At 42.8% G+C, this 13,671-nt stretch overlaps 1 protein-coding gene across 3 annotated transcripts in view; it reads right to left on the reverse strand.

Annotated features, from left to right (window-relative positions):
• Positions 1-13,671, reverse strand: part of TTC7B (tetratricopeptide repeat domain 7B) — a 271,311-nt gene that overhangs the window by 129,493 nt on the left and 128,147 nt on the right. For all 3 annotated transcript variants that reach the window (XM_037984383.2, XM_007987574.3, XM_037984385.2), the window contains exons 8-9: positions 12,109-12,172; positions 7,825-7,962 (exon numbers count right to left, since the gene is read on the reverse strand). In XM_037984383.2, coding sequence (XP_037840311.1) covers positions 7,825-7,962; positions 12,109-12,172 — 202 coding nt within the window. The remainder of the gene's footprint in view (positions 1-7,824; positions 7,963-12,108; positions 12,173-13,671) is intronic.

Genomic DNA, 13,671 nt, shown 5'->3' on the forward strand with positions numbered 1-13,671 from the left:
TTCAAGTTTATATTCAGCATGTAAAGTAGCAGAACTGAGATTATAACACAGGTCTGATGTTAAACTATGAGGCATTGTTGAGACGGTAATGTCATCCAAAGTGACCTATAAATTCAATGCATCCCTATCAAAATTTCAACTTTTTTTTTTTTGCAGTAATGGAAAAGCCAATCCTCAAATTCATATGGAATTATAAGGGATCTAGAATAGCCAAAACAAACTGGAAAAAGAACAAAGTTAAAGGACTCCATACTTCCTCATTTCAAAGCTTACTACAAAGCTACAGAAATCAAAACAGTATGGTATTACATAAAAATACATAGACCAAAGACAGAATTAAGATTCCAGGAAAAAATTCACACATTTATGGCCAACCGATATTTGATAAGGGTGCCAAGTCCATTGAATAGGGCAAATAATAGTTTTTTCAACAAATGGCGCTAGGACAACTGGATTTCCGCATGCAAAAGAATGGAGTTGGACTCCTACCTCACACCATATACAAAAAAAAAAACTATAAATGGACAAACAGTTCAAATATAAGAGCAAAACTGTAAAATCCTTAGAAGAAAACAAAGGAGTAAACCTTCATGAGTTTGGATTTGGCAATGGATTCTTAGTTATGACACCAAGAGCATAAGCAACAAAATTAAAAAATAGATACACCAGACTTAATCAAGATGTAAAACTTTTGCACATCAAAAGACATTTCAAGAAAGTGAAGCTGGGCATGGTAGCTCATGCCTGTAATCTTAGCACTTTAGGAGGCCAAGACAGGAGGGTCACTTGAGGCCAAGAGTTTGAAACCAGTCTAAGCTGGTTTCTACAATCTCTATAAAAAAAAAAAAACCGGTGTGGTATCTCTAAAAATATAGCTGACCAGAGTTTATTATGTAGACTTTAAAATAGGCAAAAGACTTGAATAGTAGTTTTACCAAAGAAGATATACAAATGGCCAATAAGCCCATAAAAAGATGCTAAACATTATTAGTTATTAGGGAAAAGAAAATCAATCCCACAACGTGATATCACATCACACCTACCAGAATGTCTACATTAATAATAATTTAAAAATAACAAGTGCTAGTGAAGAAGTGGAGAAATTAGAACCCTGTGTATTGCTGGTAGGAATGTAAAATGGTACAGTCACTGTGAAAAACAGTCTGGCAGTTCCTCAAAAAGTTAAACATAGAATTATCATATGACCAAGCAATTCCACTCCTAGGTGTAAACCTAAAAGAACTGAAAAAAGGAACTCGGAAAACATGCTGTGCCCTAATGTGCAAGTGTTGATATTGGCTGGGGACAGCAGAAGGAAGGAAAGTTCAAGGAGAGTATTCACTGCAGCATTATTCACAATAGCCAAAAGGTGGACACAATCCAGGCGTCCATTGACAGATGAAGGGATAAACAAAATGTAACATATACATGCAATGGAATATTATTCAGCCATGAAAAGGAATGAAGTTCTGATCAATGCTATCAGATATATTGTTATAACATGGCTGAATCTTGAAAACATTAGGCTAAGTGAAGCAAACCAGACATAAAAGGGCAAGTATTGCCTGATTCCTTTTATATGAGGTACCCAAAATAAGCAAATTCATAAAGACAAAAATTAAATTAGAGGTTACTAGGGTATCGGGAAGGAGAGAATGAAAAGTTATTGCTTGATGGGTACAGAATTTCTGTTTGGGATGATGGAAAAATGTGCAAATAAATAGTGATGATGGTTGCACAACATTGTGAATGTAATTAAATGCAACTGAATTTTACACTTTAAAAAGGTTAATATGGCATATTAAAAAAAAATTTAAACAAAGAACTAAAACAAAACCATGAGGTATGTACCTAGATACCTTGTTTCTCTGAACTATGCTACCCTAAGAGTTTAAACTCCTTCCATTCCTCCCAAGCGTGTTGGCATTTTCATTGAGGACCATGTTAAGAAAGCAATGCTTAATTCGAAAGAACATTTTCATAACGGTGAGAATGGAGATCCCAGGGGCCATGTCAGAGGCTGATATTCTTTGGGGCAGGGTGTCATGTAAAAATGGTGAAGATGGTCCCTATTGAGCTGACTCACAAAGCTGGACCAGAGCTGGTAACTGTCCAGGTGCTCTGCCCCAAGCTGGGCCCATCCCTTCCTCTGTTGCCCATTTCCCACTCAATGACCTTTAACCTTTGGGCCTGCCTGGGGAAGATACACTCCTTGCACATCTAGGGACCTCTAAAACCAAAGAAAAGGGAGCAGGATGAGGGTGCACACTGGCTTGGAAGCACTGGTGCATTCAGCAAGTTGTTAGGGACCACCCAGCACTAACCAAACACCCTGCCTTGATTTCTCAGAAGTCTACGGCTCCATTTGTGTCATGCCCACTGATGCCTTCTAGAAACCTTGGCACCTAGCTCAAGGCTGGGTTTCTGCAGTACAAGCGGGGCTGCATGCGATGCTGAACTTTAAACAAATGGTAGGCCTGGCAAGCAGACGTTGTTAGATGTGCAATGCTTTTCACAGTGCTCCCTGATTAAATAAGCGTTTAGGTTAGGGAGGTGTAAATGTCCTTTTGGTACAATTACTAGTCAGACAGTTCTACCCACAGAACTATGGTGTTGTTGAGATTTACCATAAACACATGAATATGAGTTCAACAGGAAAGATAAAAATACCATTCCTGTCTTTAAAGCTGCCTCGCCTATGGAGGGGGGACACACACAACCTTCTAAAAGGACCCCATAATATCCTGTCGAAATGGAGCCATTAATAGTCAAATTCAAGAAACAAACCTCCTTAGCAGCTTGGGTTCATTCTGAAAAACAGAGGAAGCGGTGCTTGTTGCTTTACTTTTAATAGCGCAGGTTGTCATGCCAACTAGTGCTGCTGTTTAAAACGAAGAGGAAAAAAAGAAGCGTTCCTTCCTACACAAACCTTTCAGCAGGGCTCACAATTAGTCTTTAAAAACACGAAAACTCACAGCACTGGAGATATGGTAAACATTGTGCTTCTATTTAAACCTGTCAGAATGAGGATATGATAAACCTTTGGTCTGGGTCTCCTTTGTACAATGCTCTTTGGCCAGCATCTGGCTGAAGAGTCCACAAGGAAAGAAAGGCACGATGATGTAGGTGCACACAAAGGCAGCCGGTCTCGAGATGGGAGAGCGGCCTTCCATCTTGAATAAGCACAAGAGAAAGGCCAGCTTCCTTGGGAAAGAGAGGCTCTGCTCCCGCTTAGCCCTGTGAGCACAGTTATTAAAAGGCTGGGTCTGCACAATGCTGCGCGACACACCCACTGCACAAGGGTGCCAAGGACAGGAGAGAGGAACATGGGCTGGCAGTGGCAGCAGAGGTGCCCCCACCCTCTGTGGTGCCCGTGGGCCCAGGTCAGCCAAGGAGAGGAGCCAAGAAGCAGGAAGACATGCTGTGCCTGGATGTATAAGTGTTAATGCTGGTTGGGGACAAGAGAAGGAAGGAAAGCACAAGGACAGGGTGAGAAGGAGGTAAGACCTCTTCTCTCTCTCACAATTGACTGATGGTTTTACGAACTCTTCTGTCCACAAAAGCTTCCACCCATGTAAAAGAAGATCTAGCAACATTTCTGAGGCAAAGAGGACTTGCTCACAGATGAGCCACAGGGTGATATATCTAGATCGCATCTGCAAGGGGCACACGTAAAGTCTGCCAATAGGTTGTGGTGCTGACAATCAGGCCCCACACTTTCTTTCCAAGCTCCTCTCCTCCCACTTCTCCATGAGAGCAAGCCCTGGGTTCCCGTTCCCTCAGGTCCAGTGCCTTCACAGCTCTGTGAGCTTAAGGATGAAGAGGGTCTCTCTCCTCCTAGACCACTTAATGCCTATCAGGCCTTGAAGAGCCAATTCATATATCCGCTGTTCATAATCTCTTACTGGCACTCCCAACCTATAAACTCGGCTGCAATTGGCCTGTTCCATTCACCTGCCAATGAACATGCTTTGCACTACTACGTATTCTCTAATTTGATTATCTTTTTGTTTGTTTCCATGTGGTCTCCCTAACTAGAGTGGAAATTTCTTGAAGGCAAAAGATCTTTCTGTATCCTTTGTTGCTCCCCCTGTGCCTAGTAACTCCTGTGTATACAATGGGAGTAACTGCAGGAGCAGCAGCGTACAGTTGTCACTTACCGAGCTCTAAGTGCTAGGCTCTGTTCTGAGTACTTTACATGGATTAATGAATACGCATCTCCCAACTGTCTGAGATATACATGCACACAATTATTACCCCTATTTAACAGGAAAATAAACTGATGCATAGGAGGTTAGTGATGTGCCTAGGCTCACATGACTGGTACACAGCAGACCCAGAACTCAAACCAAAGCTCTCTAACTCTAGAGCCTGTGACACACTATGTTGATGACCCGAGTTTGGGGTTGAGGAGGCAGAGATGGGTGAGGTGCCAACGAAGCAAAGAAGAGAGAGAGGGGATATCCACAGTAAAATGTGTAAGATACTGTCCCATTCAACAAAACTTACATAATGCACACATTTATTCATAAAGACAGATGTAAAGTTCGCCTCTAAAATGTCGGTGAGTAGTCAACTATCTCAGGAGAGTGGATTCCAAGGCACTTTTCTTTCCTTTTCTATATTTTCTATGTATTGTTTGATTCTCCAAGGAGCATGCAGGACTATTGCATATGGCGGAAAGATAAACAATGAAGTCAATTTCATTATGGGTGGAAAGGAAAAGAAAACAAGAGAAAAAAGAAAGAGAGAGAGTCTGTGGAATATTTGTGAACAGAAGGGTGGCATGTCTATTCCTGTGTCTCAGAAAGATTGCTCTGCTGACAGTGGAGGAAATGAAGACAGGGAAACAGAACATACCTCTAAGACAAATGATAATAACGATAATTGCTAACATTTATGGAGCTCAGAAAAAGGTAATATAGGAAGTTTAAAATCCAGTTATCCTGACGGCAACACTGTTCATAGTAGCCAAAAGGTGGAAACAGCCACATTTCCATCAGCTAATGAATGGAAAAACAAATTGTGGTAGATCTGCACAATGGAATACTATTCAGCCATAAAAAGAAATATTGATCCATGTTACAATGTGGATAACCTTGAAAACATTATGCTATGTGAAAGAAGCCAGACACCAAAGCCCAAATATTGGCTATTTATATTTATATGAAATACCCCAAATCAGTATCCATAGAGAAAAAAAGCAGGTGAGTAGTTGACAGGGACTTGGAGGGAGTGAGGAACGGGGAGTGGCTGCTTAACGAGTTTCTTGCAGGATGAGGAAAAGGTTTTGCAATTTGAGGTGATGGCTGCACGTACTAAATGTGCATGTACTAAGTGGTATGAACGTACTAAATGCCACTGAATTCTACACTTTAAAATGGTTAAGTTTGTTATGTGAATTGTACTTCAATTAAAAAAAAAAAAAGCCAGTTATCCTTTTAACTTAAAGTCCTGAGAAAATGGAAAGGCAGATGAGGAGGGGGAAAAAAAATGGATTCAGAAAAACCCCAGTAAATGAGGCAATAAGACAAGTGGGACACCCAGAGTAGGATGTGGCCTCGGACAGAGGGAGAGAGGGTACACACTCAGCAAAGGGTGGACCTAACCCCTATCTTCAGTAACTGAGCTATCCATGGGCCAGGCAGCCTTGAGATGCTGTGAGCTTTCACCTTTCTCCTACGACATCTACCGTTTTAGTCGGTTGATCTGAGACAACACAGTTGTCGAATGCTCGCTCCAATTGCCTAAGTGGTTGGCACAGGCAAGGCTGAAGCCAAATATCCAACCCCTAGAAAAGGCACGCAGAGCTTGTGCTGGGCCCGCCCCCATCAGCGCATGGGCCGCAGCTGCTTGTCACACCTGGCAGCTCCAGGCTGGGGACAGCTTGTGGGTAGGGGTCACACCTTGCTCCTGGCTGTATCCCTGGCCTTAATCAGAGCCTCTGGCACAGAAGAGGTGACAGTACATATATGTGCTGAAGAAATAAACATCCTTCATTTCATATATTTTATCAGTTGGTTGAGATTTTTACTAGATAAAACACAGATATGGTACAAAATTCAAAAGGTTCGGGGGTAAATTTGCCTTTCTTCCACCCTCCTACTCCGGCTTCTCCGAGGCAACCTTTGGCCTGCACCACCATTTGCAATGTGACTAGGGGGGTGAAGTTCTGACTCGCAAAGGCTCCCGCGACCACATACCCAGTCGTTTGGGAGGCAGGTCACCACCACGAGATGGGAGCTACATATGATATCAAGACAGAAGTCATCTGGGTGAAAACAAGGTCCTAGTAAACAAGAAAACAAGGCCCCAGAGCCGCAGCTTGCAGAGGAATCCATGAGGGTGATGACCATCCCCTAGAGCATTCATGGAACAATGGGAAGCTAGGGGCAGAGACCACCCAGTCAGTCAACAGGGCCAGACACCTCAAGCTCCTCACTCCTGTTTCGGACCTAGGAGATTTCGAGCCGGGGAAAGGCAACATTGTTACCCAATGGGACGGAAGTAGATGTGTGCCTACCACTGTCATCCTTGGACCTAGAGAGGTGATATGTGTTTTGTCTGGAGGAACAAACTCACCTTAAAGGAATTTAACTGTGAGGTCGGTGGCATGGTCCCCAGTGACGGACTTTGTGGTGGACACAACTGACAGCAACTTAGGTGGTGGGGAGAAGGGGGGCCCAGGAAATCAAGGTACCGGCAGAGGTTCGATTCATTTAGGGATGAACAACCTGGGCCAATCCCAAGCCTGGACCGAGCCCCAGGGCTGAGCTGCGTGTGGTGGGGGCATCTGCACACACTGCTTTGTCAGGTCGGATTGTGAGGCTGAGTAACCACTGCCCTGTAGAGTCACCAAACCATGGACTAAAAAAAGATTCAAGCCACGCTGGCTCATCTGTTTCCCCAAGGTTCCTGCCTAATGTGGCGATGCACTGGCAGGCTGGAGGGTGAGTCGGGCACTTATCTGATTTCAGCCAATCTGTTACTGTATTTCATTCCCTGTCCTCGTGCCCAGAGGCTGTTGCAATGGGTATAAATTTAGAAAGAGAAAGATAAATAACATGGAAAAGTTCCTTTTAACAAAATAGGGATTTTTTTTCTCTCTATTTTGCTAAAGAAAAGATAAAATGATCTTCTTGTTATTTATTTAGCTTTACCATGGTAGAATCTGATATTTTGGGCAGGAACCTAATAATGCATAACCACAGCCCAAGATGAACCAGCTTCTTCTGAAACTGTGAAAGAGTCAAACTGTGAAAGGTCTCACAGTTTCTTAGACACTGAGGGAGTGAGAACATGACAGTACCTTGTACAAGATCTGAAATCCACGAGGGTCCCTTCTGAACAAGCAAAAGACTCTGAAAGAAGACTGTCTCCTTTATATGAAACGATCTATGCCAGCTAACATAACACGCTGTGCCTGAAATTGTCAGGTCACTGGCAATTTCACTGGTCACACTGATACTTTAAACCAAACCTGTTCTATGAGGAAACTAATATCACAGATGGGAGATTTTCAGTTGATGGAAATTAACTGAAAGAGAAACTGCTTGAGAAATGTTTGCCTTCCCTCACACACAAACTCACAGCCCAGTGGGTTATGGAACCCTCATGGTAAAAGACTAGATCAATTCCACCACCTAATCATTTAGCCCAATGCCCATTCTACAGGGGAGAAAACCAAAGTTAAGTGACTGGCCCAAGATCACATGGCTGCCACTGATGGAGGGGGGCCCAGGTCCAGGTCTCACAACCCTTCCCTGGGGTCACCATGCAACTGTCACCCACCACCTGGATGTCAACCAGACTCAGCGGCTGTACCTCTGACAGCATCTCATACTGGCCTCTTCTTCCAAGAGCAATGGTGAGTAAGTCATAGACCACAGACGCACTCTGTAGACTGATGAGGCGGTCACTCTTATGTTCAGGTATCCTGCTCAGCACAGCATCCCGGTTGGCCTGAAAAAACACAGAAGAGAGAAGCAGATGGAGAAAAAGCCTAGTGCTGCATGGTGGGGAGGCCACCTAGGCCCTCCTGCCCCTACCGATTTGCCAAGGGAATGGAGACAAGGGTAGGAATGAGCAGAGGCCTGTCACCTTGGGTTATTTATTCAAAATCCCCTGGGCACTGCAGAACATGATATATGGGATGATCCCAACACTGAAGTCCTAGAATTGTGAACCTAGAGGGCACCTGTACCTGTCGGCGGGCATTTGCAGGAAGCCTTGGCAGCCAATACAAAGTTTTCCCTGGGCTCAGGTTCACAGCCGGCCTCGTGGAAGATGCAGCTGCGCTCTGGAGCAGCCGAATCATCCATCAAGTGAGGCCCTGCTGCGCCTCACTCGCGAATCCTGCTTCTGCTCTACATTAAAGAGGGGGAGAAAATTCCCAGCCCTGCATTTCCCAACACCCAATTGTGTCATCAAGTTCCATGAGTCCTACAGAGATCTATCTTACTTTTCCTCTATCACCAAGCAATATTCAAATCCCTATATGACATCTTCACTGGAACAGAACACAAAGACGAATCCAATCTTGTTTAGGGAAGCACAACACAGATATATAAGAGAAAACAAGAAGAAAGCAGATTTTTCCTTTAAAAGATATTAACATAGAGGACTCAAGAGAACAATTTTCTAAGCTTAGCACAGAAATACATCAGGCACATTCAAACTTATTAATCTCATCTATCCAGAAATCAAATGCTCTTTACAGCAACTTGTTTCCATTACTTCTAAAATTTAATTTCTCTACAGATTCCTCTAATATATCACATGTATGAGACTCGATAGCTAGCTCATTTTCCCTTTTTCCCTAATAGGAAGTTCAAAATCAACAAAGTTAGATTTCAATTTCACCTGCCCTTTTCCCCCTGCTAATTAACAGAAGTCTGCAGATCCATCTGTCCATGGGAGCAGAGACAGGCCCGCCCCCAGTCTTTCCTGTGAAAGTGGTACATGAGGTTCCAGGGTCACTTGTCCCGGCATGCTGACATTGATCTTCCTCCTGACATTCAAAAAGGCCACGCACACACCTTCCCTCTCACTAATGAGACAAAATGCATTTTCTTTGTGTGTGAGTCCAAGGCATTTACTTTTAGCCACCCATCAGTACTTACTCACTTTAAAACTCCTTGCTCTTAAATGTCAAAGACAAATAAGAATATATAAGACAGGCCACTTCCTACAAAGTGAGTCATCTCTTACGGAAACAAGCCTGCTTTTGAAGATTTCATTCTAAGTTTTTCTTGTTAGGAGTCCCTCTTGAGCCCCCAAAAAAAGCAGCTCTGAAGGAAACAGGGCCTGTTGCAAATGGTCTCATTTTATTTATTTGCTATACATATTCTATACTGAGACCGATGCCTGGAAGAGAGCAAAACAAACATACTATTTATGAAAGGTTTTCAAGTTATACCAAATGCATTCTTTTCATTTTTAGAGAAAGTATCAGTATCTTTTGACTAAAAAGGTACAATATAGAACCTCAAACAGACCCACAAATAATAAATATCCCAGAATATTGCCTCAGTGGTAGTTCTGCAAATCAAGTTCTTATAATCCCATTCTCCTAGGGGAAACTAATTTGTTTTGTGGTTAGAAAATAGCACAATTCTAAGTGACATCTTGTAGGTGGAGAAGCTATGGACAAATTCATGCTTCTGAATTAAAGTCAGAACCAACAAAGAACACAATTTTCTGACATCCAAAAACCACAAATTTTCATTTTGGTTTTGAAATTGAGCACATTCATTTTCTGCCTAAAAACTAAAAAATCGAGAAGTCAAAGGACATGGAAAAAAGGCTTCCAAAAGCAACTTCATTTAGATTTCTACCTACATTTTCTGAAATGATTTATAGGGAGAACATAATCATTTTGGTTAGAAACCTTGTCCTTCATACCCACTGATGACATCACTGGATTTCAACATCCCCTGAAGAGATTTTTCTGGAAATTACATACCACACAGCCAACTCTGACTGTCTCAAAGGGATCTCAATGTTTGAGTATTATTAGTTTCTATCACTTCAATTAAGAAGCAGGAGAGTTGGAGACATCATTCCACAGACATCTCCACTTAGTGCAAGCGTTTTAGAGAGGTGGCCATGTTTTCCAAATTGCAGACTGGAACATATCATCTGACAATGGAACATAATATTTTCAATCAGAATTGTCCAAGTAATCTAAAATGTATAGTCACCATGCTTTCAGAACGTGTACACCATAACCAACCAAGTTTGCCCAAAGGGAACTACCTGCCAAGGACCCAGCTTGGGATGAGGGAATGCTGACCAGGAGGCCAAGGTGAGCTGGCTCCACGGATGCCCCGGTGGGAAAGCCTGGGGAGATTTGTTCACTTGAATGCCACCATGTGCCAGCCTGCTCACCTATGTGCTTCCCTGATTGCACCAAGGCAAGCAGAGAATGTAAATGACACCATCCTAAGTTACCAGCTGACTATCGGACAACCTGCTTCCTTGAGAGGAAGTAAGCCCAATGACACCAAACAGCCTCCCAGTCAAAAGAGGTGGTAACTCACGCAGGCTTGCTCTTGTCAACATCGGTGGGCCATTCAAAGTTTTGTTTGTTTGTTTGTTTGTTTGTTTTTGAGACGGAGTCTTGCTCTGTGCCCAGGCTGGAGTGCAGTGGCCGGATCTCAGCTCACTGCAAGCTCCGCCTGCCGGGTTCACGCCATTCTCCTGCCTCAGCCTCCCGAGTAGCTGGGACTACAGGCGCCCGCCACCTCGCCCGGCTAATTTTTTGTATTTTTTTTTAGTAGAGACGGGGTTTCACCGTGTTAGCCAGGATGGTCTGGATCTCCTGACCTCATGTTCCGCCCGTCTCGGCCTCCCAAAGTGCAGGGATTACAGGCTTGAGCCACCGCGCCCAGCCGCCATTCAAAGTTTTAATCAAAGGCAAGAGAGCTGCCCTCTCATGAGTTCTGGCCTCTTCTGATCCCTCCTTCTCTCTGTGCATGTATGTTATTATGCTCAGACCCCATGTCTATACTCACCTGAGTCCATCTTATACCTCCCATTAAACAGTATGTGTGGGGAGGGCAAGAAGGGAAATGCTTTCTTTTGCTTTAGTTATGATTCCCTTTTCTCCCCTGGGCTGCCCCAGGGGTTGGGGGTAAGCAGTGACAGCTATGAGGAGGGGGCAGTACAGTCTCCTAGCAGGAACAGGAGACCACTGCGTGACGCACGCATTCTGCCTGCTCTGGACCTCGGGTTCCTCATGTGTAAAATGAGGGAAGGGGATGTGAGCCCTCAAGATCTTTTGATTGCAGGAGCCCGCCCATTCTGCTCAGGTCCTCAGTACACATCACTATTCTTCTGAGGAATTTGCCATTATAACACACATGATCCTGAAGGTTTCAAGCCAGGGCCACAATGCCTAGTGATAGATACACAGGACAGAAACCCTATAAATGATGAGTGGTGAAATAGACCTAAAATTCAATATCCTGGCCAAATACTAAGAAAATGTTTCAAAGCAATCAGAGGGTCTGGCAAAACCTCCCTCACAATAGCAGTGACAGGGAACAGAAGTGAGTTCTCAAGGCCTGGGACTTTACAGTGTCTGGTGACAGCTGGGAGCTGGGAGAGACAACCAGGGCAGGAGGATGAGAGTTTCATCAAGTTCCTGCTGTGAAAACCAGAGGTTCATAGAACCAACAAATGACTTATCCCAAAATTCTCCCCCACTCCAGGGCAAATTGAGAGGCTTATAAAGGTCACCCTTTGGGGACCTCTTTCTCCTTTTAAGATTCCTCCGGTGGTCATTTTAGCTGTGGTTTACCTAGATACAATCGCATTAATGTTCAGCCAATACTGGGTGGATAAATGAATGAACTAAGATACCTGCTTCAAGATAGAAGATAGAGAAGCTCCAAGCTCCAGGCTAACCAAGAGACATTGCTAGCTGGTCCAGGAATTAAGAAACAACCCTCTTTTTAAACCTCTACTGTTTTTTTCCCATCCACGTATACCCTCTAGAAAGTGTTTTCTCTCAAGAAAAAGAGTCGTCATACTGGCAGAATGGCTGTATCAAAAAAGAGACTACAGGGCCGGGGAAAGAACGATGTAAAAACACATTCCACTTACCATTGATTCGCTAATCAGCAGTAACAGCAGGGCTTCTTCCGTATTTTCTTGAGGACAAAAAATGCTGCAGAAAGAAAACTGACTTTGATATATGGCACTTTCAAAATAACACAAAACACACAAATACAAGCAGAACTGAACACTAAAAGCTTCCAGGATTTTATATAATACCCATGAAAAATACTGTATAATTTGGACACTTGAATTAATTTGCCTATTTCTATGGTAATCTATGGAATTCATACATTTTAGCTATGCATTTTAGTGGTAGGCAGAAGGGTAAAGGAAAGCTGTAAAAACCAAGTTAAAAGCCCAAATAACATATGTACCTATTACAGAGGCAGAATTTTAGATTTCAATAAATTGACATTATCTAAATAATACAAGCTTTCTCCTAAACCCGTTACAGAGGTATACACTGCAGGCATTTCACTGAACAGTACTCTTCTTACCTCTTACCTGCTAACTGGCATATCTCATACTGTCATTTAGATGAAATAAGAGATTAGAAGCAATTTTAGAGTTTGAATAATTTCTCTAATACTGTAAGAATTTAGTGAGCTATCTTACTTAGACACATAAGTTTTATTATGGGGTAGCATGCAACAGCTCTTATTAATCTATTTTACGGAATTTGGCTGAACTCTTAAATCTTGGATTAAAAGAAAGAGCTTTTTAAGCTCAACGTTGCTCAGGATTAGAGAATAATAAAAACCCAGCAGAACCCCGATCTGTATTCTCTATAGCCTATTTTCTGTGTTGTGAGCATTTGCAGCACTTTTTCTCCTGTTCTAAAGCTCTAGAATCCTTTGGGCAGAATTCTGAATGTTATCACCAATTGGGTCAAACTCAATATTTTTTCATGAAATGGAAGAAGAGTGTATAATAAATAAAAATGAACTTGGTTAAAAAAAAACTCCTAGATATTTGGAAGATGACTAAAAATGACTAAGTTTATGTCTTCTCAGGGATAATATTACAATCATTTAATTGAAGGGATTCCCCCCCCCAATAAAAGGAAAAAAAAAAGGATTTTTCACATAATTATAAACATTTGTTTTCTCGAAGTGCTGGCAATTTTTGTACTGCATCTTAGGATGACAAAGAGCAACACAGAAGAAACACAGTGCCTGGCATTACAATGCTGACACCGCCAGAGGTAAGGAAGCCACCTGCAGGATGGTTTCTATCGCTCTTCTGAGGCTAAAATTTTATGAAAAGGCTGGCCTGAGAATGAGGAGCAAGATTCGGGGATATGCAGTGACTTGCTTCAGAAGTCAGCTTGAGATGATCTGGGTTTTTCAGATGGGACAGTTCTTTCCCCTTAGATTCTGAAATACAGCCTAAAGGCTCTGAATTAAGTGTCTCCCAAACAATCACCTCAGTATGTTGTGTGTGTGTGTGTGTGCGCGCACGTGCGTGTGCGCTTATACATGCACACCGGTGCCCAACAATCATTTCCTGATATCCTGGCTTGTGCTTACATGCATTTGGGACCTTGCAAATAAAACAGTAATGTGAACCATTGTGTGTGTGTGTGTGTGTGTGTGTGTATGCACAAAC

The sequence above is a fragment of the Chlorocebus sabaeus genome, chromosome 24 (genome assembly GCF_047675955.1).
Source record: "Chlorocebus sabaeus isolate Y175 chromosome 24, mChlSab1.0.hap1, whole genome shotgun sequence".
NCBI lineage: Eukaryota > Metazoa > Chordata > Mammalia > Primates > Cercopithecidae > Chlorocebus > Chlorocebus sabaeus.